The sequence below is a fragment of the Nannobrachium achirus genome, assembly GCF_963921795.1.
Source record: "Nannobrachium achirus genome assembly, chromosome: 11".
In the NCBI taxonomy this organism is placed as follows: domain Eukaryota; kingdom Metazoa; phylum Chordata; class Actinopteri; order Myctophiformes; family Myctophidae; genus Nannobrachium; species Nannobrachium achirus.
In genome coordinates, this window is record NC_137820.1 from 34,496,823 (window position 1) to 34,518,446 (window position 21,624).

A 21,624-nucleotide genomic window follows, 5' to 3' on the forward strand; every position below is an offset into this window, starting at 1 on the left:
GCGATAATAAAAATCCATTATCGTGGGGTGGAACATTTGCCAAAAAATAGCTACAAGTACGTATATTATACAGTAAGTACCTTTTACCAATTATAGGGGGTTTAAGTGGTACCAGATATGCAGCGCTGCAAATAAAAGGTGAATTGATCCCAGTGCATGCCTGAGGACGATATCGCGATAAATGAAATCTCCACGATACGATTATCGTGAGTGTTTTTTATCACGATAAACGATAATATCGCATATCGATCCCATCCCTACTGGAGACAACATCCTTTTTAACTTAATGCATGTACTGTGTGTACACTTGTACTTCATGCCCTGCATAAGTCAGCGGCACACTTCGGCCACTCCCGTCAAAAAGGTCTGGACAGCCCACTGCTGTCCGTCACAAATTCACTCTCACTCGTGGAGGATCAGTGTTGCTTTTCCCAGGCGGGTGCTGTTTCAGCAGTCAGTCCGGACCTGTGCCTCACTTTGCACTGGCTCATTGGCCTGTGAGTAATCCTGTGGTGATTACACATGACAGGCTGTCAGAACCAGGAGTGGGTCAAGCGGAAAAGCAGGGATCAGGCACTTTTCTCCCCCATCCCTGGCATGTGCACAGAGAGAGGAAGGAGGGGGGGGGGGGGGGTCCTTTTTCTCCTGTGCTCTCTCTCTCTCTCTTCCCCTTTTGCTGTTACTGAAAACGCCCAAGGGCTTTTCACATCCTGTCACAATAAGGAAGGAATGGAACACATGGGGACCGACCAACACTATGCTAACCAACAGCGATTGCTGAACATCGATACAAATGCTGAACATTGAAAGCAACATTCACTATTTATGTTTCGATGGATTTCAGTTTCACATGTGAACGGTTCATTCTCAACATTCTGGTTCTAAAGCAGGGGTCTTCAACGTTTTCGGGCCAAGGACCCCTTAGGTGAGAGAGAGATGAAGCAGGGACTTTTCATAGATTATTTTGGATTCATGTCAATTTGTGTTTTCAGATATTTAACCACTCGAACCGTCAATACTTAATAAACTTGACCTTTCACTCTGTACTTAGTCTGCTCTTTTTTCCCCTCTACACCAAACCTCTTTCCCGAAAATAGCCGATCTACAAGCTCACAACGCCTCGCAGCGCAAGGCGGTGTGAGCTTGTAGATCTGCTATTTTTGGCTAAAGTACTCAGAATATGGACACTAGGGTTCAAGTGGTTAATATAAAAAAGGTATATGGCCCAGAGGTTAATCCCTTCACTGACACAAAGCTAGGCCTGTCACAATTATGACATGATCGTATAATCGCAAATGTATTTAACATAGTCGCAATTATTTTGTCATTATCATTTCCACGTTGAAAACCCTTATTTTTTGGAGCTGTGTGAAGCACAGGCTCCCTATACGTGGCCGTGTGGGTCTGTCTGTGTGTCTGTCTGTCTGTCTGTCTGTCTGTCTGTCTGTCTGTATGTAGCCTGAACTTCGGCACGCCACTAGTCCCACAGTTTTGCCACCACACACTCGCGCCATATGTCAAATCGAACGGCTTACTCGGAATCGTGGGCTATTACTTTTCTAAGAGAAAGGTTCTATAGTTTAATTGATATTAATTTATTAGTGAATTAATTTTCCCCATTGACTTATAATGGGAATCGCAAAAACTCACATTCAATTATTTGTCTCTCGCAAACCATAGGGGCTAGAGTTTCAAGACTTGGAGAGGAGGTTCATAATGATTTCAAGGATTAAATAAAAAATAATTGTGTCATTTGGCCGCATGGTGGCGCCATAACACCCCACTTTACGTTTTGGCCTGTAACTCTTGAACCGTAGGTCGGAAAATTAAAAATATTTTTTCCCTGGATTCCTTGGGTCATGACGCATCTCCCCATATAGGCCACGCCCATTTGCGCCATGATAGATTTTCCGCCATCTTGAATTTTCTCCAAAACACACTTTTTGCTCCTTTTCCTATATATTTTCTTCAAATGTCACAAAAATCGGTACACATGATCCACACACACACACACACACACACACACACACACACACACACACACACACACACACACACACACACACACACACACACACACACACACACACACACACACACACACACACACACACACACACAGGTGTGATTTTTTTAAGTATAAAGTTGTCAAATATGTCTGTGTTTTGGGGGGGGTTATTTAGGGTATGTGTCATATCTGCCATGTGCAACTTCAAAGCCTAAAAGCCAGACTAATATAATTGTCAACGACAAAAACACAATTAAATCGCAATTATTTGAGTGACAATTAATCGTCGTGTAAAATGTCATAATCGTGACAGCCCTACACAAAGCACACTTTAGCCTGGCCTGACCCTGTGCTCTGGTTCTGGTTGTCTGGCTATCTCTGATTAGAACAGCAGGCCATTAAAGATTACCAAGAATAAGAAGTCTAAAGGCCCACTAACTGGCCCTAGGGGCTGTGCTGATTTGAACATGCCCCAGCACACCAAATTGGTATGGACATTGCCAGCCCCTACCAATTAATATACATGTTTATTTAGGATATATACAGTATATAGTTCTCAGTGGACCGCAACAGTTATCTACTGAATCAACAAAATCTCCAATAACAGCGTTATTGATTTTATGAATTGAGTACAAAAGGAACCCAATCTAAACAAGCCATTGTGCTTTTTGTGATTTAAATCCTATTAAATCCTATTAGTAGACCTTGTATATGAACTGTCCTGTCCTGTACTGTTCCTATGCAAACTTCTAATTAAGTATTCAATCAATCTATCAGTATCAAGTCATGATAAAAGCATTTAAAGAAAACATCGATATATATATATATATAATATATACATACATACAGTAGTCAGAAACGTTGTCTCAATGTCAACATGAGTAAGGGTTATCACTTCAGGCCATTACTGAAGCCTCTGCAATTATGACTGCAAGCACCAACTATTACACAACTGTCATGGTAGGACTTACAGTATATATGATTATGAGCACTGTCTGTCCTGTTTGTTAACTAGCTGTCATATTGCAACAGGTACACTAAACGGAAACGTTAAAATACTACCACAAAGCACACAGGAGGCTGTGCCAGTTTTCATAGAAATATCAGTTGACAGCTACAGTAAAACGATCTTCAAGGTGGTAACAGGTCAATACTGACCTGCTCGATGTCTCTGCCTTGTGATTTGTGTGTGTGTGTGTGTGTGTGTGTGTGTGTGTGTGTGTGTGTGTGTGTGTGTGTGTGTGTGAGTGTGTGTCTGCCTTTTGTTTGAGCATTTATTTCTGTCAACTATACACTTCACTCGTATTAACATTTCCCCTCCAGAGAGGATCGTTTTTGGACTGAATGCCATTTCACTTCTTCTTTTCGGGTTTAGATCTTAAATAAAGCCTCGCCAAATATATCAGCCAATATTGTACTTTTTGTGTTAAAACGTTTTCATAAATAGCAGATCTAGAGATTGTAGATTTATTTCTGAAATGTTTTGAATAGTGAATAGATAACAAAGTTATGAAATCAGTCTTTCCGGACTCACCTTGACCTGCAGCTGCTGCCTGTAATCTGTGAGCGGGCAGGAGAGCCAGATAGTTGAGGACAATGTACTTGGTTTCATAAAGGAAGCCCTCAGGCACAGCGGCGCTGGTGGAGCCCAAGGCAGCCATTGAGCAGATGTGTCGTTTCAGTCTCTCAGGCACATAAGTAGTTACACTTCAAGGTGGACAAGTCTCACCTAAAGAAGGAGAAAGGGAGAAAAGAAATGCAGCAATGAGGAACAATAAAAGTGGCCATCATTATGGGATGGCCTCCTCTTACCTGGCTGAACTGGTTCCACACCACAACCCAGTTAGAGGCTCAGCTGACCTTTCATTACTATCCCCTATGGTAGGCGTGGCCAAAATGTAGATTGTGATCTACCAGTAATCACTAAGGCTGTGCTGGGCAGACCACATGACATGCCCCTAAAAATATATGTCAGTGTTTTTGGAGCGGTGTGTGTAACACAGCAGCTCCGCTATAGGCAGTAATGTGTGTCTGTCCTCACTAGTACGAGTGTGTCTGTCCTCACTAGTACGAGTGTGTCTGTCCTCACTAGTACGAGTTTGTCCAGTCAAGTTTGAAGAGGATCTGCACATGCGCGATTTTACCACACACAAACACACACACACACACACACACACACACACACACACACACACACACACACACACACACACACACACACACACACACACACACACACACACACACACACACACACACACACACACACACACACACACACACACACGCACAGCAGTTACACAACATTTCGGTACCTATCGAATTGAGTTCCCCTCCGCCCGGATGCATGGAGGCTGATGGGATACTGCAACATACTGCGTTATATAGATCTAAGACACAGAATTCAGATATCTAGAACACATAGAATCTAAAACATAGACCTGGAACTGCTTAAATTCACCGCTCCACTTCGAACGAGGTTTGATTTTTGAGATTCAGTGAGATTGAGACCAGGAGCCCTCGTTTTTTTTTACCCTTTTTTGCCCTGTCAATCAAGGTCTTTAAGTCCCTCCTTGAGACCCAATTTCTCAATTTGGCTTTTAACCACAGCCGAGCTTAAGTTTGAACTTGATCACTGCTTGTTTGTTTGTTTGTTTGTTTGATTGTATTTGGTTATATTGCTTCTTGTTGCACTGTTTTTCTTTTGTCTTGTACAGCACTTTGGTCGTTTTTAAATGTGCTGAATAAATACAGTTTGATTTGATTTGATCATTAGCTGGAGGTGAATAAGGCAAATGATCTGCCCCTATTCTATCCCAATAATTACTAATTAAAAAAATCATTCCAACTGTTGCTAGTGTGGCCTAAAGTCTGCTAATAAACTCTTTGATCAATCAATCAAAATGTACTGCTTAGATTTGTATAAGTCTAAAAGACTCTAAATAGCTCTATATCTCCATAGCAATTAGCAAGCAATCATTGCTATAGATAGCTTCTCTTGATCCAGATCTTTAGTAAAAAACGAAAATACATGTTCAGGTCGGGAAAACCAATTTCATCCAATTAGGAACTCATACAGAGACATGATAAACAAATTGTAAGGGGAAGAAATAGCTGGAACATGAAGGGGATGGGTTCTCTCTCCTGATTGGATGAAATTGGTGACCCACCAGAAAATGTATTTTCTTTCTTTCTTTTTTTTCTTTCTTTTCTTTTTTATTAAAGAGCCTGGAGAGACATGGAGAGTCACTGAATTCAGTGTCAAATTATTGACATAGCCATACACTTTCAATTGAACGTTTTCTTTCTTTTTAACCAAATAAATATCACTTTATACAGGAGGAGGAGACATGATACATCGAAAAACGAAACAGACGTCCTCTAAAACTAAAAGGAGAAGGAGATCACATTGTTCTCGTGGGCCAACATGGCCATAGCAGCAGCTAGCAACATACTACAGTCTGACTGGCCACCAGACAAGCAGCCACCACACCTCCTCATTCAGTTCAGTGCACGCTGCTGCATGCATGGCATGGCACTGCACACGTTGACTGAGGAGGACACTTACACAAGAAAAGTTACAGCGTAATACACGCACGCTAGCGTAGCTTTGATACACGTTATGAAGCATAGAGGTTAGTGTTTAGCTCTTACCCTACTTGTCCGGGGCAGTGTGTTGCTGCTTGCTGGTGAAAAGGGTCAGTTATGGCAGGATTCAGATCTAATAGAACACGGTGTGCTGCTGCAGCTGCTGTTGCTTTGCTTCGGCTCTCAACAACTCTCTCTTCTTCTTTGGACGTTGACAGGGGAAGCTAGCTGAGCTCGCATGGCGAGCTTTAGCGTTGCATTTCCGCCACCTTCTGGCGTTATTTAAAAGGTGCACTTGTGTTAGTAGACCATAGTGCAGTGGTTCATAAACCTTTTCATGTCAAAGACCCCCAAATTGACACTTATTAGCCCGCGGACCCCCCCATTTGAAAAGATATACTAGGGACACCCGTAAGAGAAGATTTTTTACAGCTCTAGCAGTGATTCCCAATCATTTTAATTTCCCCCAAAGGACCCCCAGTTTGACACGCATTAGTCTACTGATCCCCATTTAATGGCATTTCTATCTCTGAGACCCCACTTTATAGTGTAAAATCGATGTTAATTTGACTCTGATTTAGCCTACACTCTTGAGTTACCGACCCATAAGGGTCCATTTGGTTATAATATCATTTAGCTGGGGTCCCTCTGGAACTCCCACAAGGACCCCTGGGGGTCCCCGGACCCCACTTTGAGAACCAATACCATAGTGAGACACACACACACCGACACGCCATCACATGAGGCCAAATATAGACCTATATGCATCAAATATGGGGGTCCTTCACATGAAATAGTTTGAGAACCACTGTAGGGGTGCAGATAAGGGTATTCTCAGTTTGTCACACCAAAAAATGATTAACCATAAAACAGCTTTTATCAGCTTGTATTTGATAGTGTTCCAGTTTTGATTGTGTATGATCTTCCCCATACTATAGCATACTCATCACTGTAGGCTACTCACTGCATCACTGCTACACTGGAATAAAGGCCTACTCTCAGTTTAGTTATAAAGCAAAGCGGAGCCATTCTCTGGAATCTCCAATCTTACATTGTTCTAAACTACGACTAAATGTACAGACAATTTCGTCAACAACTAAAAGAAATATCGGCCAGGGGCCCTCGCGGGGGTTAATCCGTCCATGTGTGTAGGCCTATATATTAGTGATCATCTGCTGAGTGTCTGCTGATCCCGATTTTTCCCGATCCGATCTTTCGGCAATGCATTAAGGAAAAAGAAAAGATGAGTTTATGTTGTCCCTGAAGGTTTTTTTTGTTTCATTTACATGACAGTATCCATTCTATCCAACATGAATATAGCTTATTTTTTCAGTTAGTGCAGCATTTTATCAAAACAAATAAAAAATAAAGCTCATAAGCTTATATTTTTTAAAATATATGAAGACAATGTGTTTCCCGATCTTTCTCCAGTTTCCTCCTGTTGTCACCAAGGTTACAGATGGTCACCAGAGAAAGGCTGTGTGGATATTGATGGGTGCTCCCTCCCTGAGGCACCCTGCACCCATGGCTCTCAGCTCTGTGTGAACACACCAGGCTCCTTTGAGTGCCTCGTGCCTATATATAGGCGGTTCTCAAGAAATAACAATAAATGGTTACCATATATGGTTATTTACCGGTATGTTCTAACCTCACATGTCATTGGATGAGAGGTGTAACTTACATCATGCCTCGGTGGCCAGACTGGATACTTAAATGGTATACCGGTCTATTTAGCGGTCATTTGACATTGTGTTGCTTGGAAATTCTTAACTCGTGGTCGCATAAGCTAGATTTTCAAGCCTAAAACAACAAACCAACCTGTACCAAGGCCTGTACTGTACCGTAATGAAGCATTATTGCTCTCACGTCATACGGGCATTGAATGTTGAAACCCCATATATGGAGATACCCGACACATTTCACTAAGTCTGCTGCTGCTGACATCAGGATAACATCACACAGTACACAGCTGATGACAGGTTCTGATGTCATACAATACACAAATGAGCACTATATAATGAGTGGCATTTACCCACCGGAGGCAGATGCAAGCAGTGCTCGACTCATATCCTATCTCCAAAACACAACGCTCATAGCTTACAATCACGTCAAACCATCTCAAGACCACTTTAGCTGGTTCACAGATAGATATCAGAGCCTTTCGTACGGATCAAGACATCTCGGTTAAGTTCTTACTGGACACCACTGCGGCGGGTCCTAATCCCGGACAACCAGGCCCCTTGAGTAGTATTTTATACCATGGCTTCTACAGGTGGACAACCAGTGCATGGTCTGGGGCCCAGTCATTGTATGACCAAAGTGGAGCTAACCATCTCCTGTGAGAATCTTTTGGACAAGGATGTCCTGTCCAAGTCTGACCCCTTGTGTATTCTGTACATGAATTACTTAGGGTCCCAGTGGCATGAGTTTGGTCGTACAGAGATGATCAAGAATTGTCTCAATCCAAAGTTTGCAAAGAAGTTTGTTGTGGACTATCATTTTGAGACAGTGCAGAAGCTTATGTTCTGTGTCTATGACATAGACGACGACACCAATGACCTGAGAAATCAAGACTTCCTGGGACAGCTGGAATGTACCTTGGGACAGATTGTGTCCTGTAAAAGGCTGACCCGACCACTGTTGCTGAAGAACAATAAGCCTGCAGGCCGTGGGACCATCACAATAAGTGCTGATGAGATAACCGACAACACAGTGGTCAATTTTATAGTACATGCCAGAAACCTAGCTAAAAAGTTTATGTGGTGGTCAGACCCATTCCTGGAACTCTACAAGAAGTCAGAAACTAGATGGCAGCTGGCCCATAGGACAGAGGTGGTGAAGAACAACCTGAATCCAACATGGAGACCCTTCACAATCCTCCTACAGTCTCTCTGTGATGGAGACACGGAGAGACCAGTAAAGGTTGTATGTTATGATCATCGTGAATCTGGCTCCCATGCACTGATTGGAGAGTTTGAGACCACAGTCTCACGCATGCAAACGGGAACACAACTATCCCCGGCTGAATTTCAATGTAGTGACCCCAAAAAGTTACAAAAGAAGAGCGACTATAGAAACTCTGGGGTCATATGCGTCAAGCAGTGCCAGGTGGTGAAGACTTATAGTTTCCTGGATTACATCATGGGTGGCTGTCAGCTCCACTTCAATATCGCCATAGATTTCACAGGCTCCAATGGGGACCCCAGGAGCCCCCAGTCGCTCCACTACATCAACCCTGAGGGCTACAATGAGTACCTGTCAGCAATCTGGGCTGTGGGTAGTGTAATCCAGGACTATGACAGTAACAAGATGTTTCCTTCCTTTGGATTTGGAGCCCAGATCCCTCCTCATTGGCAGGTTTCCCCTATATTTCCTATCAATTTCAACACATCAAATCCATTTTGTGTCGGTATAGAGGGAGTGGTGACTGCTTACCAGCAGTGCCTGCCCAAGGTGAAGCTCTATGGTCCAACCAACTTTGCCCCAGTCATCGACCACGTCGCCTCCTTTGCTAAGCAAGCATTACAACAGTCTTCTGGTTCTCAATACTTTGTTCTGCTCATCCTCACTGATGGCGTGATCACAGACATGGATAAGACACGCACTGCCATTGTGAAAGCTTCCCGTTTGCCCATGTCAATCATTATCATTGGGGTGGGCAATGCGGACTTCAGCGCCATGGAGGTCCTTGACAGTGATGACCGAATCCTTTATTCACCGAGCGGCGAAGCTGCAATGCGAGACATTGTCCAGTTTGTGCCCTTCAGACAGTTCCAAGGGAACAGGGTGGCTCTTGCTCAGAGTGTACTTGAAGAGTTGCCTGACCAAGTTTCCTCCTTCTTCAATTTATTCAACTTGAAGCCCCCCAATGAATCCAGCTCCTCTACACCTTCTTAGAAAGGTGTGTTGTTGGTGAACATTCTGGTGCACTCTAGTGCAACACATAAAATATAAGGCTTATATGGATATAGTCTCAGATTGGGATTAACAGTATTACTGCACCAATACTTATAATTCAGTTTATATATGTATTATTATTCTGAAATGAGCCATTCTGCATAATGAGTGCTTTAATTTGGGCTAATCCGAAAAATAAAAAATAAATATATTAGTGGTTAAATGGTTATCATATAAAAATCACACCCAGTGTGAAGTGAGCGGTGTTATTTATGAGTTAATTTCATTAAGCGTTCTACGAAGCTTGGCCAACAATGTGACCCTGGGGGGCGTACCGTACATGTGGCCGAATCCAGATGCCGGAGCTTAGCTCCTTCTGAGCACCGCTCAAAAATGAGACCTCTGGGAAACCCATTTATGGTTATTTTGTTCCGACCTCACCTGTGGTTGGCTGAGAAAAGTATTTATTTTTACAGTATGGCACTGTAGGGGCAGGTCATCTAGAGTGTGCCTGTGTGTCCAGGGATAATCTCTCAAACTGCTGTAGGTATCGGATAAACACATTTCTTGTGCATGCTGCCAGTAGGCTAAGGTTTCCACATGTTTCATTTTATACTGGAAGTCAATGGAGGTCAGTTTGGGATGAAACTTCGGCTCTGCGAGATGTACCAGGAAACAAGATGGGGTCTAATGACAGCAGGGCATAGTGGATCTTAGACTCCAATGGCTTCTATGATGTGACGTCAGTCTATGATGTCAGCACTATGGCTTCAGTCTCTCTCAGTATCGTTACTACATTCAAACCTCACGTGATTGGCTGAGAACCGTAACCTACGTCACCCTTCGGTGGACAGACTGCGTACTTAAACTGTATACTGGTCAGACTGTTATTTCAAACTAGTGAATTCAGAACTACATAGAGGATCGTACACACATGTGCAACATATCATTTGCCTGAAACTGGTTCCCTTAAAGGCCCACCCACCCAAGGTTCAGCCATGGACGATGAAATCCATGCAGTGGTTATTGACAACGGGTCTGGTATGTGCAAAGTGGGATTCGCCGGGGAGGACAACCCTCGCTCTGTCTTCCCCTCCATCATCGGTCGCCCCAGGCATCAGGGAGTGATGGTGGGTCTGTCACAGAAGGACACCTATGTTGGTGATGAAGCCCAGAGCAAGAGAGGTATCCTAACACTGAAGTACCCCATTGAGCATGGAATTGTCACCAATTGGGATGACATGGAGAGGATCTGGAACCACACGTTCTACAACGAGTTGAGAATTTCCCCTGAGGAGCACTCCGTCATGATGACAGAAGCCCCCCTGAACCCCAAAGTCAACAGAGAAAAGATGACCCAGATCATGTTCGACACCTTCAACACACCCTGCATTTACATTGCCATCCAGGCCGTGCTGGCCCTGTATGCCTCCGGTCGTACCACCGGTATCGTCCTGGACTCTGGTGATGGTGTGACCCACACAGTGCCCATCTATGAGGGCTACGCACTGCCCCACGCCATCAAGCGTCTTGATATGGCAGGCCGTGACCTCACAGACTACATGAAGAAGATCCTCACAGAGCGCGGTTACTCCTTCAACACTACGGCCGAGAGGGAGATCGTGCGTGACATCAAGGAGAGGATGTGTTACGTCGCCCTAGACTTCGAGCGGGAGATGGGCATCTCCGCCTCCACTAACACCCTGGAGAAGAGCTACGAGTTGCCTGACGGACGTATCCTCACCATAAGCAATGAGAGGTTCCGCTGCCCGGAGGCCCTCTTCCAGCCTCACTTCCTTGGTTTGGAGTCCGACGGCATCCACGTGATTACTTACAAGCACATCAAGAAGTGTGATGTGGACATCCGTAAGGACCTGTATGCCAACACTGTGCTGTCTGGAGGTAGCTCCATGTACGCAGGCATTGCAGACAGGATGCAGCAAGAGATCACACTGCTGGCCCCATCCACCATGAAGATCAAGATCATTGCCCCAGCAGAGCGTAAATACTCTGTCTGGATCGGAGGTTCCATCCTGGCCTCCCTGTCCACCTTCAAGCAGATGTGGGTCAGCAAGAGGGAATATGATGAGGCCGGCCCCTCCATCATCCACCGCAAATGCTTCTAAACAGACGGCTCCTTTTTACCTAATTCCGTTCTGTACAAAACCATGTCGACACCACACATTCACTTTCAGATGCAGTTTTTAAGAAAGAGAAGACTAAGACTAGATAGAAAGAACGAGGAAGAGTTTAGAGTCAAACGTTCCTGATGAGTTGAGAATATACATATATACATAATCTCATCTGTTGCAAGAGTGCAAAGGATCAGAAGAGAAGAATAGAAGAAATAGCAGTCAGAATGTTTTTTGTTTTTATCGCAGATGTCCATGTCTCCAGGTACTACCTACTGCCCCAGTATAAGGAATCAAAGGGCACTATAGAGCATGAGTGAGTGTTAGGGGAGGAGATGATGTTTACATGTGACAAAGGAATTGTGAAGCCGTTTATTGCAAAGAAAACAACTAACAATGTCAATGAATCAAAACTACCTGGGGAGCACCATTCTTCACAGTTGACCTGTATACTGGATGGTTCTGTGTTGTTTGTCCAACCAACTTCCCTCTTGGCTCCCTTGGGTAGAAGCTGGTCGGACAGTTCTCAAGATATGCGGGGGATACACAGACAGCTATTTGAGTGAATTACATTTTGCAAGATTATTTATTAGTTTTATACTTTACTAGAAAGGTGCAATTCTTTGAAATTGCAAGTGTGGATGCACTGACGAGAATCGTGAGGAATCCATTGGGAAGGGAATTCCGTCTTACCGCTTCGCCTGTTGTATATTAAGTGAAACCTGACCAATCATGGAAATAGACCCACTTATAGTCTGGTCAAAGTGTCATGTGAAGCTCATCAATCCACCTGTCCTCAACCCATCTGGCATATCGTGGCCCTTATACAGTATATACTGTATTACGTTTGTATCAGGTTGCACTTATAGATGATGACGACATCAAAAATGCTAGTCCCTCATTGGCTTTTAAGGTGATGATGACGACATCATCACTCGATGGAGTTAACAACCTATTGACAACATGTTTGAGATTTCAATGTATGACACTTCATTTGAAACAATACATTCTGTACTTTCATAATCTGTAAAAAGCTGAAAATGTCACAGGCCAACATGATGAAAGACATGTGAAGGTTAATTTTTGAGTATAGCTCACCTGTGAAATATGATTGGTTTGCCATCAACCTGATGGTAGATGTTCCTGCATTCTGTGAAACAGCCTGTGTGAGCACGTACTGCCACCTTCTGCTCAAAACTGTGCATTGCCAGTCCCACCTTTCAGTTTTATACTTCAAACAATTAAAATATGATGAAGGTCAGAATAAGATACACTAGCCCTATACATCTTTCATACAGTATCAACAACCTGATGATCATCTTATTCCTGTTAATATGACAAATACACTTCTAATCAATGTAAACAGTGCACAAGTGCGTGCGTGCATACCTTAGACAATTTCTTCAGTGAAATACTTTAAAAAATAGAGAGATCGACGTTGCTGTTGTTTGTCTGGACTCTCACCTATGACCAGTCCAGTATGATTGAACCTGCCAGGGGTTTAACTCCCACCGGCATTACTCTCAGGGTCATCGAGTCACTCACTCAAGCCTCTCCACCACGGCAAGGTCACAGCAAGAGGAGAGGAGATTAACATTGGTTTGTATTTCAAAACCAAAGCGACTGTACTTGCTGAATGTTTATAATTGTGTTCACCCCCTAATTTAGTCATTGTGAATTCCCATCTGTCTCTGCCTCTGTCAATGAGATGCTGTACACATACACATCCATGCATCTCCATGCTCTCCTAGCCTGCAATGAGGTGCTGACTTCATGCTTCAGCTTTGCTTGGAAAGCCTAAATATATCTTGTATTTTCAGATGCATGTGTAGGATAGAAGGTGTTATAGGGGTGGCTCCAATCACATCATTGTGTCTGGTTAACACTATTTGCGGATATGATATCAGGTGAGTTGTGACCACACTCACATCTAGAGTGAGGGTTATTTATATCAGGTCGCACTTGTTGGTGGTGACGTTACCGAGAATGCAGCTCCCTCATTGGCTAAACACCCTGCCTTTGCACTGCCGGACGGAAACAGATGGCACAGAACACAATGACGCATAAATAAGTTCAAATGATGTATGATACATTGTGAACAAAAAACGTCGAGTTCTCTCGCTGCTTAAATACGATTCTGTGATAATGTAAGTGTGATGTCACACCTTTGTGCAATGCCATCCACATTCACCTGACAATTGAGTGGTTTCACCGGGAGTATGTGGTGTGCTGAGTTTTGCACCTAGATCCTTTTCTTGCTGAACAGTTACCACCACCAGCGTCTCTCCTGCCTCAGCGACAAGGACATTAATCCTTGGATCAGTACAATAATGATGGGCTCCTCTTTCCTCTGGGGCTGGAGTTGGAAATGCAAACCTGTTATCCCTTCCTCCAATGGGTTCCCCTGTTTTGGATGGTAAGCGTTTACACTTACATAATGATGCCTTCTTGAGGAAGGCCTGTGTTGTCACCTCACATGCTGTAATGAGGAGCTGATTTCAAGTTTCAGCTTTGCTTGGTAAGATTCATTCCTGATTTCTTTTGCATGTAGGAAGGTGTTCTGGATCAATTGGTGTGGCACCAATCACTTCAGGGGTGTCGGGTTAAAACACTACTTGCGATGATGAGATTGTAAAGCAAGGTGTTACAGTCAAATTACATCTAAACTATTGCTGTGATACTAGAAGTGTCTATATGGTCGATGGTTAAAAAAAAACGTCGAGTTCTCTCGCTGCTTTCCGTGAAAATTTGAGTGTGATGTCGTACGTTTGTGTCATTCCAGCCGCCTCTTGTCACCTGACAGTGAGTAGTTTCACTGGGGGAACATGGCACTCTGAGGTTCGAGCCATCTCTCCCAGATCCTCTCCATTCTGAACAGGCACCACCACACGGCTTCTCTCCTGCTTCAGCGACAAGGACATTAATCCTTGGATCAGTCCAATATAATCCGATGATGATGATGATGATGATGATGATGATGATGGATCCCTCTTCCTCGGGGGGGCAGAGTCAGTGCCTGACTCCAGCCGGGAGGGGGAGATGCACACCGTTTGTCCCTTCCTCCGTTTGCAAGGTGGTTCCCCCATGGATTCCTCCGGTGTGGGTGGTAAGCTCTTACGCTTGCGTGCCAATGTCTCTTTGAGGATGGCCTGCGTCACCTCACCGGGCTGCAATGAGGTGCTGACTTCAAGCTTCAGCCTTACTTGGTCAGTCTCACGCCTGACTTGCTTCAGATAGCGGGAGATCTGTAAGGAGAGTTCATCCTCATCTTTCTCGTTACAGATGTCCTCCGAGGTCTTCTTCACCCTCACCTCAGAGAGGGGACGAGGAGCCTGTTGTGTGCGGCGACAATTATGACCTGTTTTGCAACCGTTGTTGGGTGGAAGGTGGACCCCGTTAAAGAGATATGCGGTGGTCTTTTGCCTTTTCATCTGGTCAGTGTGGGACTTCTGGAAATGTCTTGTCTTGAAGACTTGAGGAGTTTGCTGCTCCTGATGGCAGTCCTTACCAGCAGCATTGCTGCGTTGAAGGTAGATGCCAAAATGCGGTTTGTGGTGCTGAAAGGGACAGCTGCAGTTCAGACAGCCAGTCGGCAGGGTCTCAAAATGGCAAAGAACCTTCTTCCTGTATGAAGTGACCTTGTGGTCTATCTGGCGGCCACCCCCCATTTGCCATAGTTTAGCATTTATGCCCATAGATTCAAAGAAGTAACTGATCAGCAGTGTTCATACAAGAGAAATACTGAAGTTTCTCTTTGACGGTTTGAACAGGAATGAGGTCAGTCTGACCAATATACACTGTGTAAGTATGTTGTCTGGTCACCAAGGCGTGACGTAGGTTACGCATCTGAGCCAATCACAAACATACCTCACTGTTGGTGCGCCTGCTTGTTATTTAACAATACAGGGTCTAATAAGGGCGTTGGCTTCCATTCGTATCTCTGATGTCATGTTGATGATGTCATACTGGCACTGTGAGGTCATATCGCTGTGAGATCAATGGTCTCTTCCAAATATTACGTTATTTGCTTCTTTGGGTAGTTCAAGCACACACTGACTGACTTTACGCAATGGCTTGGGGGTTGCTGTGATTTAGTTTAAAATTCAAAAACATTTTAATTGTTACACTGAAGCGGCCACAGGCTTGCCTCAGACGTCCTTCACATTTTCTTCTCCAACCCAGGTGTTCTTCAAAGAAGCCAGTGTAAAACAGGTTGATGTGCGCACACTGACTGGTGCATTTGGTATCCTCCCTACCCATTTGCCCATCCTGCAGGTGTTGTCACACAGTGTTCAATAACGATAGTTCTGTTCCTTACAGCTCCATCTCTCTTCAGGGAGTCAGTTGAGGATATTGGATGTGTTTATAGCAGTGGAATTTGACCTTTCTCTATTTCTGGTCGAACGGGGAGTCATGCCGACCACGGAGCTTCCCACCTTGCAGGAGCTGAAAGTGGACGAGGTGAACGTATCATCTGCCGTACTGAAGGCTGCTGCACATCACTATGGATCCCAGTGTGACAAACCCAACAAGGAGTTCATGCTCTGCCGCTGGGAGGAGAAAGACCCCAGGAAGTGTCTAGAGGAAGGGAGGAAGGTCAATGAATGTGCAATCAACTTCTTCAGGCAAATCAAGGGGAACTGTGCGGAATCGTTCACAGAATACTGGACCTGTTTGGATTATTCCAACCTCGCCGAGCTGCGCCGCTGTCGCAAGGAGCAGCAGGTGTTTGATAGCTGTGTCCTGGATAAGTTGGGCTGGGAGAGACCCGGCCTGGGAGACCTGTCTAAGGTGACTAAGGTGTCTACAGATCGGCCCCTCCCTGAGAATCCATACCATTCTCGGCCACGCCCTGAGCCCAACCCAGTCATTGATGGCAAACTGGAGCCTTCCAAACATGGCAGCAGGTTTTTCTTCTGGCCCTGGTGAGATGGAGACCCAGTCCCATCAGCTAATAGACCGTTTGTCAGCCTTCTGATTGGTCCCTGAGACTCCCTGACTGGCCAACCAGAAAAAAACATTCACTTTTTGCTATCGGGGGTGGAGTTTGTGCAGTGGAGAATGTTGAATGCGTCTTTCAAGAACTGTCCGCAGTGCGCGACACGGAGATCGGCCGGTACGGTGATAGCGACGGCAAGCGTCAAGCGATCTCGCTCATCATAACGAATAAGCTTCAACAAACTAGTTCACATGTACCTTATCAATGGTCTAAGAGTCACGATTGGGTACATATAATTTAAATGGGCAGAATTACGAAAAGCCAGCCTATTATGTGAGGAGAAACATTCTCTCTGTCCTCTTCCTAGTACCCAAGATGCAATGCGCTTCTCTTTCTATCTCTGATCCAGAGGATTAAACTAATTAAAACATTTATTTTTCGGGGGAAAACTACTGTTTTGCTATGTAATTACTGTACCTTTTTCTTCCCTTTTTATTAATATCACGTAGATGTGTTTTTTGTGGTACTTTATATAGCTGTAATGAGGCTATGAAGGGAAAAAAATTCCCATCCACTACCACTATAAAAGAATCTGCAAAGAGGATTCTGTCCCACTGGGATTAAACAAATTAAAACATATATTTTCGGGTAAATCCCCTGTTTTGCAATGTAACTACTGTACCTTTGTCTTCCCTTTTTATTAATATCACCTAGGTGTTTTTCCTTTGGTACTTTATATAGCTGTAATGAGGCTATGAAGGGGAAAAAAATCCCATCCACTTCCACTATAAAAACAATCTGCCCAGGGTTAATGTCCCATCATAGTAACAGGGCAGAATGGGGCGGGATTTGCAAAAGGGTTTATTCAACCTGCCACGCCATGGGCCTTGTCTAGAAACAAACCTTTGCAATCTAAAAGTATTGCCAACCAGGGCAAGCATGATGCCAGCAAGGCTTCTGAAAGGCTGGTTTCTGAGCCTCCATTTTGATCAAGTGTGCCCTAGTTTTCTCTGATGAATATAATCTAGGCCAGTGGTGCTCAAACTTTTACATTTCAAGGACCACCCCATAACTCTAAGAGTGTACTTATTTTTGTTTTAGACAGGGCCCATGTCCACTGGTCTCCAGTCAGTCTACACTATTTTCACAGCTCTCTATACACACAAGTTGTATGGGTTAATCAGTACAACTTGCCCAACCCCTGTAAATTATGAGTGAACAATGCAACATGCTGTTTATATATACTGTGTATATATATATATATATATATATATATATATATATATATATATATGTATATATATATATATAAACTGTGTGAGCAGTGGATCAGTGACAGTCAACACAGAGTCTTCAGTACAACATGCTGGCAGAGGAGGCCGTGCCCCTTGCCTATATCAAAAGTCACTAAAAAATCACACCCAATGTGAAGTGAGCGGTGGTCGTGCTTGCATAACGTCTTCAATTGGTAATTGGTGATGTAATACAGGCTACACACACACACACACACATTGCTATGGCAAAACGCTGCGGAAAAAGACTAGGATATAGGTCTAGGATGTAATTGGTGATGTAATATGGCTACACACACACACACACACACATATTGCTATGGCAAAACGCTGAGGAAAACACATTGCTATGGCAAAACGCTGAGGAAAAGTGGCTACAGATAGGTCTAGGATGTAACTGGTGACGTAATGTGATGTAATATGGCTACACACACACATATTGCTATGGCAAAACGCTGAGAAAAACACATTGCTAGGGCAAAACGCTGAGGAAAAGTGGCTACAGACACACGCACAGCCACTCTATGTAGCGGTTTACCACCGCTCAAAAAGCCAATCTTAATTACTTCCTGTCATACAAAGGTACTGCATTATGCCATTATGACAAATATAAATGATATAATATATTCTTGTTTACGTTAATTTACTGTCTCTTCTTTAATAGAATAAGCTCTGTTCAGTTAAGACAGAGTCTTTGAAATGTACAGTTCACCTAAATAAACCTGATCAAGCACAACCCGATTTAAATTCTAATCAGGTGCAGAGGCGTGGTCTACACCTTTTTACAACCGGATCAAACACCAGATTGGATTGATCTCACCACATGTAAACACTTGATCCAAAACCTTCAGTCGGGTTTATTTTAATCAGATTGAAAGAAAGGTGTCCATGTAAACGCAGCTGTCAGTCATCTCCAAATCTGGGCATTGTTTCAGCATGCGGATGTTACCATGGCGCTGATACATGCGCAGTACAGGCGGCGATATCAGTGATGTCAGAAAGTTGGGCACTGTTTCACCCGTTAATGCCCATACATGGTAATCCGTGTCCTATATGCCCATACATGGTGTTTTCACCCGTTTATGCCCATATATTTATTCAACCAATTTCTTTTTACCATTGATAAATGGGCAGATGACAATATCAACATCCCCAAAATGATTAAATAGAAGGGCTACAGTAGATTGATTAAATCCATGGTAACGATATTCAACCCTACGTTATAAAAAATAAAATCTGCATAGAAATAGGTTTAGTAAGATAGAAACAATAATAGTGCTACGGCCCGGCGGTCATTTTTTTCCTAGTGGCACAAAGTTCTTTAGTGCACTTGCTCACGAACGAGCGAGCATGCATTTAAGTGCGCACAGCAGTTACACAACATTTCAGTACCTATCGAATTGAGTTCCTCTCCGCCCGGATCCATGGAGGCTGGGCTGTAGAGATGGGATTTATGGCTCTTTGAAGTGAGCCGGATCTCTGGGATCCGTTCCTTTCAAAGAGCCGTTCAAAAGACTGTCATTTTAGTTACTTTAGTTATTGGAGCGGTCTCGTTGAGTTCGAACAGGATCTTACCGCACACACACACGCACGCACGCACATGCGCACACATAGTGCTATTTTTTTTACTTTACTTTTTTTTTTATTGCTATTAAACGTGCTGATTAAAATCCAACCAAAATCAGAGGTGACACACTGAATACAGGTTTCACAGTGCTACACACCAAAACAAGTCAATCAGTTATGCTATGTGAAAGGCAGCATAAAACTTGGTTGGTTGAACAGTTGATTGAGTAAATGTTCACACAGAGAATTATATTTGGGTTATCATTTATTAATACAGTACCTTGCAGGTAGATCCCGACATGCAACAAAAAAATATAAACTTAAAATATAAACAATAAGAAAAATTGTACTTTTGGGCAAGTGCACTTTTGAGAGGGACACAACCATCTCTAACACAACACAAGTAATCTCTCTAAACCAGGGGTTTATTATAATGTTGTGACTACGGCAACCCCTGAATTACACATTTGGTGTGGCCGTTGAGATGTGTTGGTGTTCCCTTTGAAATTTGACATTGAAGTCATAATTTAAGCCTTTAAACCCTTTTTAATATCTCAAGAAAGAAAAGAAAAAAAACACCATTACTGCAACAAAAGTTATCAACAAACTATATAAAAACTGGTAAAACACTGGCTAAATTGTAAAATAATATAAGACACACACACGCACACACCGTACAGTATATCTACGTGTGTCCTGGCAGAAATAAGTTTGGGAACACTGCGGTAGGCTATGTCAATGGTTCTCAACCTGTGGGTAGGGACCCCCAGAGGGGTCCCCAAATTATTTTTTGGGGGGTCCCCAGATGTTAGCTAAAGGATAACATTCCTTTCTCATTCAACAGCAAACAGCCCAACATACAGAGTACAAATTACAAATACAAGTGACAAATTAAGGACTTTTTAGTACCTGTGGTCAAACAAATTGTCAAATATTAGAGGCATGAATTGTGAAAATAGCAGATCTTCATGCTCACAACGCCTCACAATGGAACAGATTGAGTCAAACTAATGTAATGCCAACTCCTACAATTCCAAGAGCTTGTCAGGGTGGAGGTTCCCCAGTTGAAATATGATTATTTTGGGGGTCGCAGCCTGAAAAGGTTGAGAACCACTGGGCAATGTCACAGAGAAATATCAGTTTCCATCAGAACTGACTGAAAATAAACATATACTTGACATTTAACCACCCCTGCATTCCTTTTCTGGGGGAAAGGCTCACAAAATAATAATAATAATAAAAAAAAAAAAAACACACACACACTCTGTATATATACGTTTTGACTTGTGGTGAACTTGTAGAGAGTGTTATGAATATAAAACAATAGTTCAGCATAGGTTTTACACTACAGAAAAAATGGCGAGCAGCATTCAGTGGACAGAGGGAGAAATTCAACGTCTCCTAGCACTTTGGGGGGGATGACTCAGTATGTGAGAAATGTACAGGAACAATTAAGGCAATGTATGAAGACATATCTCACGACATGGCCGAAAATGGGTTCAGAAGGTCAAGGTCCTATCTGCAATGTCTTAGGAAAATTAAAACTTTGAAAAAACACAAAGAGAGAAAAGTCAAAGACGCCAACGTTGTTACCACAGTAACCAAAGCAGATATGTCGACACAGGGCGGCTTTGGGTTGACATTGTTAAAATCAGTATGAACACACAGATCAGATCTGGTCACTTGCAAATGCAGTGTGAGCAGTCAGGCCAAAAGATCAGATTTAAGTAAAGATTTAGGCTAGATTTGACTGCAGTCTAAATCCAGCCTTAGTTTCAATGGTCCTAATTAAGGCTTTTGCCCAGAAGCCTTTTGCTCCAATTTATTTCTCTTTTTCTCGGCCAACCAGTCCTCCACTGAACGGCCACCCGCTGCCGCCGAGCAGAAGGGCTCGCGTTCAAACCTGCTGTGTCCATACTTGCGTGTACGCGGCTGATGGCACTTGGTGCACTTGGTGCACTCCTGCTCCTGTGGCCCTCGTGTTTTTTTCAGTGGAGGTGCTGGTTGGCCGAATGTTGCTTCCTCCTCTCGCATCTGCCTCGCCATCTCCTGCCTGATCTCCTCTTTTTTTTGCCGCAACCACGCTTTATCGCGTGGCACCTGAGAGGCGGCAGCTGGAGCAGTTGGGGCAGCGGAGGAGGAGGAAGCAGCTGAGGTGGAAGGAGTGGAAGAGGAAGCAGTGGAGGTCGAAGGAGGGGCAGT

The 21,624-nt window shown here is 43.6% G+C and overlaps 4 protein-coding genes across 4 annotated transcripts in view; 3 read left to right on the forward strand and 1 right to left on the reverse strand.

Annotated features, from left to right (window-relative positions):
- The window catches only part of bcl2l13 (BCL2 like 13), a 35,150-nt gene extending 29,363 nt beyond the window's left edge, over nucleotides 1-5,787 (reverse strand). The window contains exons 1-2 of the mRNA XM_080736383.1: nucleotides 5,663-5,787; nucleotides 3,543-3,737 (exon numbers count right to left, since the gene is read on the reverse strand). Coding sequence (XP_080592509.1) covers nucleotides 3,543-3,669 — 127 coding nt within the window. The 5' untranslated portion in view covers nucleotides 3,670-3,737; nucleotides 5,663-5,787. The remainder of the gene's footprint in view (nucleotides 1-3,542; nucleotides 3,738-5,662) is intronic.
- Nucleotides 5,788-7,855: 2,068 nt separating this feature from the next.
- On the forward strand, nucleotides 7,856-9,493 carry LOC308294299 (copine-3-like; the record flags this gene model as incomplete). The annotated part of the gene is made up of 1 exon (XM_080737027.1): nucleotides 7,856-9,493. The coding sequence occupies one exon, from the start codon at nucleotides 7,856-7,858 to the stop codon at nucleotides 9,491-9,493; it is 1,638 nt and encodes a 545-aa protein (XP_080593153.1).
- A 998-nt stretch (nucleotides 9,494-10,491) lies between these two features.
- Nucleotides 10,492-11,619, forward strand: LOC308294803 (actin, cytoplasmic 1-like; the record flags this gene model as incomplete). Its single annotated transcript, XM_080737670.1, has 1 exon — nucleotides 10,492-11,619. One exon carries the CDS (start codon nucleotides 10,492-10,494, stop codon nucleotides 11,617-11,619), a length of 1,128 nt encoding a protein of 375 aa, XP_080593796.1.
- A 4,419-nt stretch (nucleotides 11,620-16,038) lies between these two features.
- Nucleotides 16,039-16,554, forward strand: LOC308293535 (NADH dehydrogenase [ubiquinone] 1 alpha subcomplex subunit 8-like; the record flags this gene model as incomplete). The annotated part of the gene is made up of 1 exon (XM_080736103.1): nucleotides 16,039-16,554. The coding sequence occupies one exon, from the start codon at nucleotides 16,039-16,041 to the stop codon at nucleotides 16,552-16,554; it is 516 nt and encodes a 171-aa protein (XP_080592229.1).
- Between the last annotated feature and the right edge of the window lie 5,070 nt (nucleotides 16,555-21,624).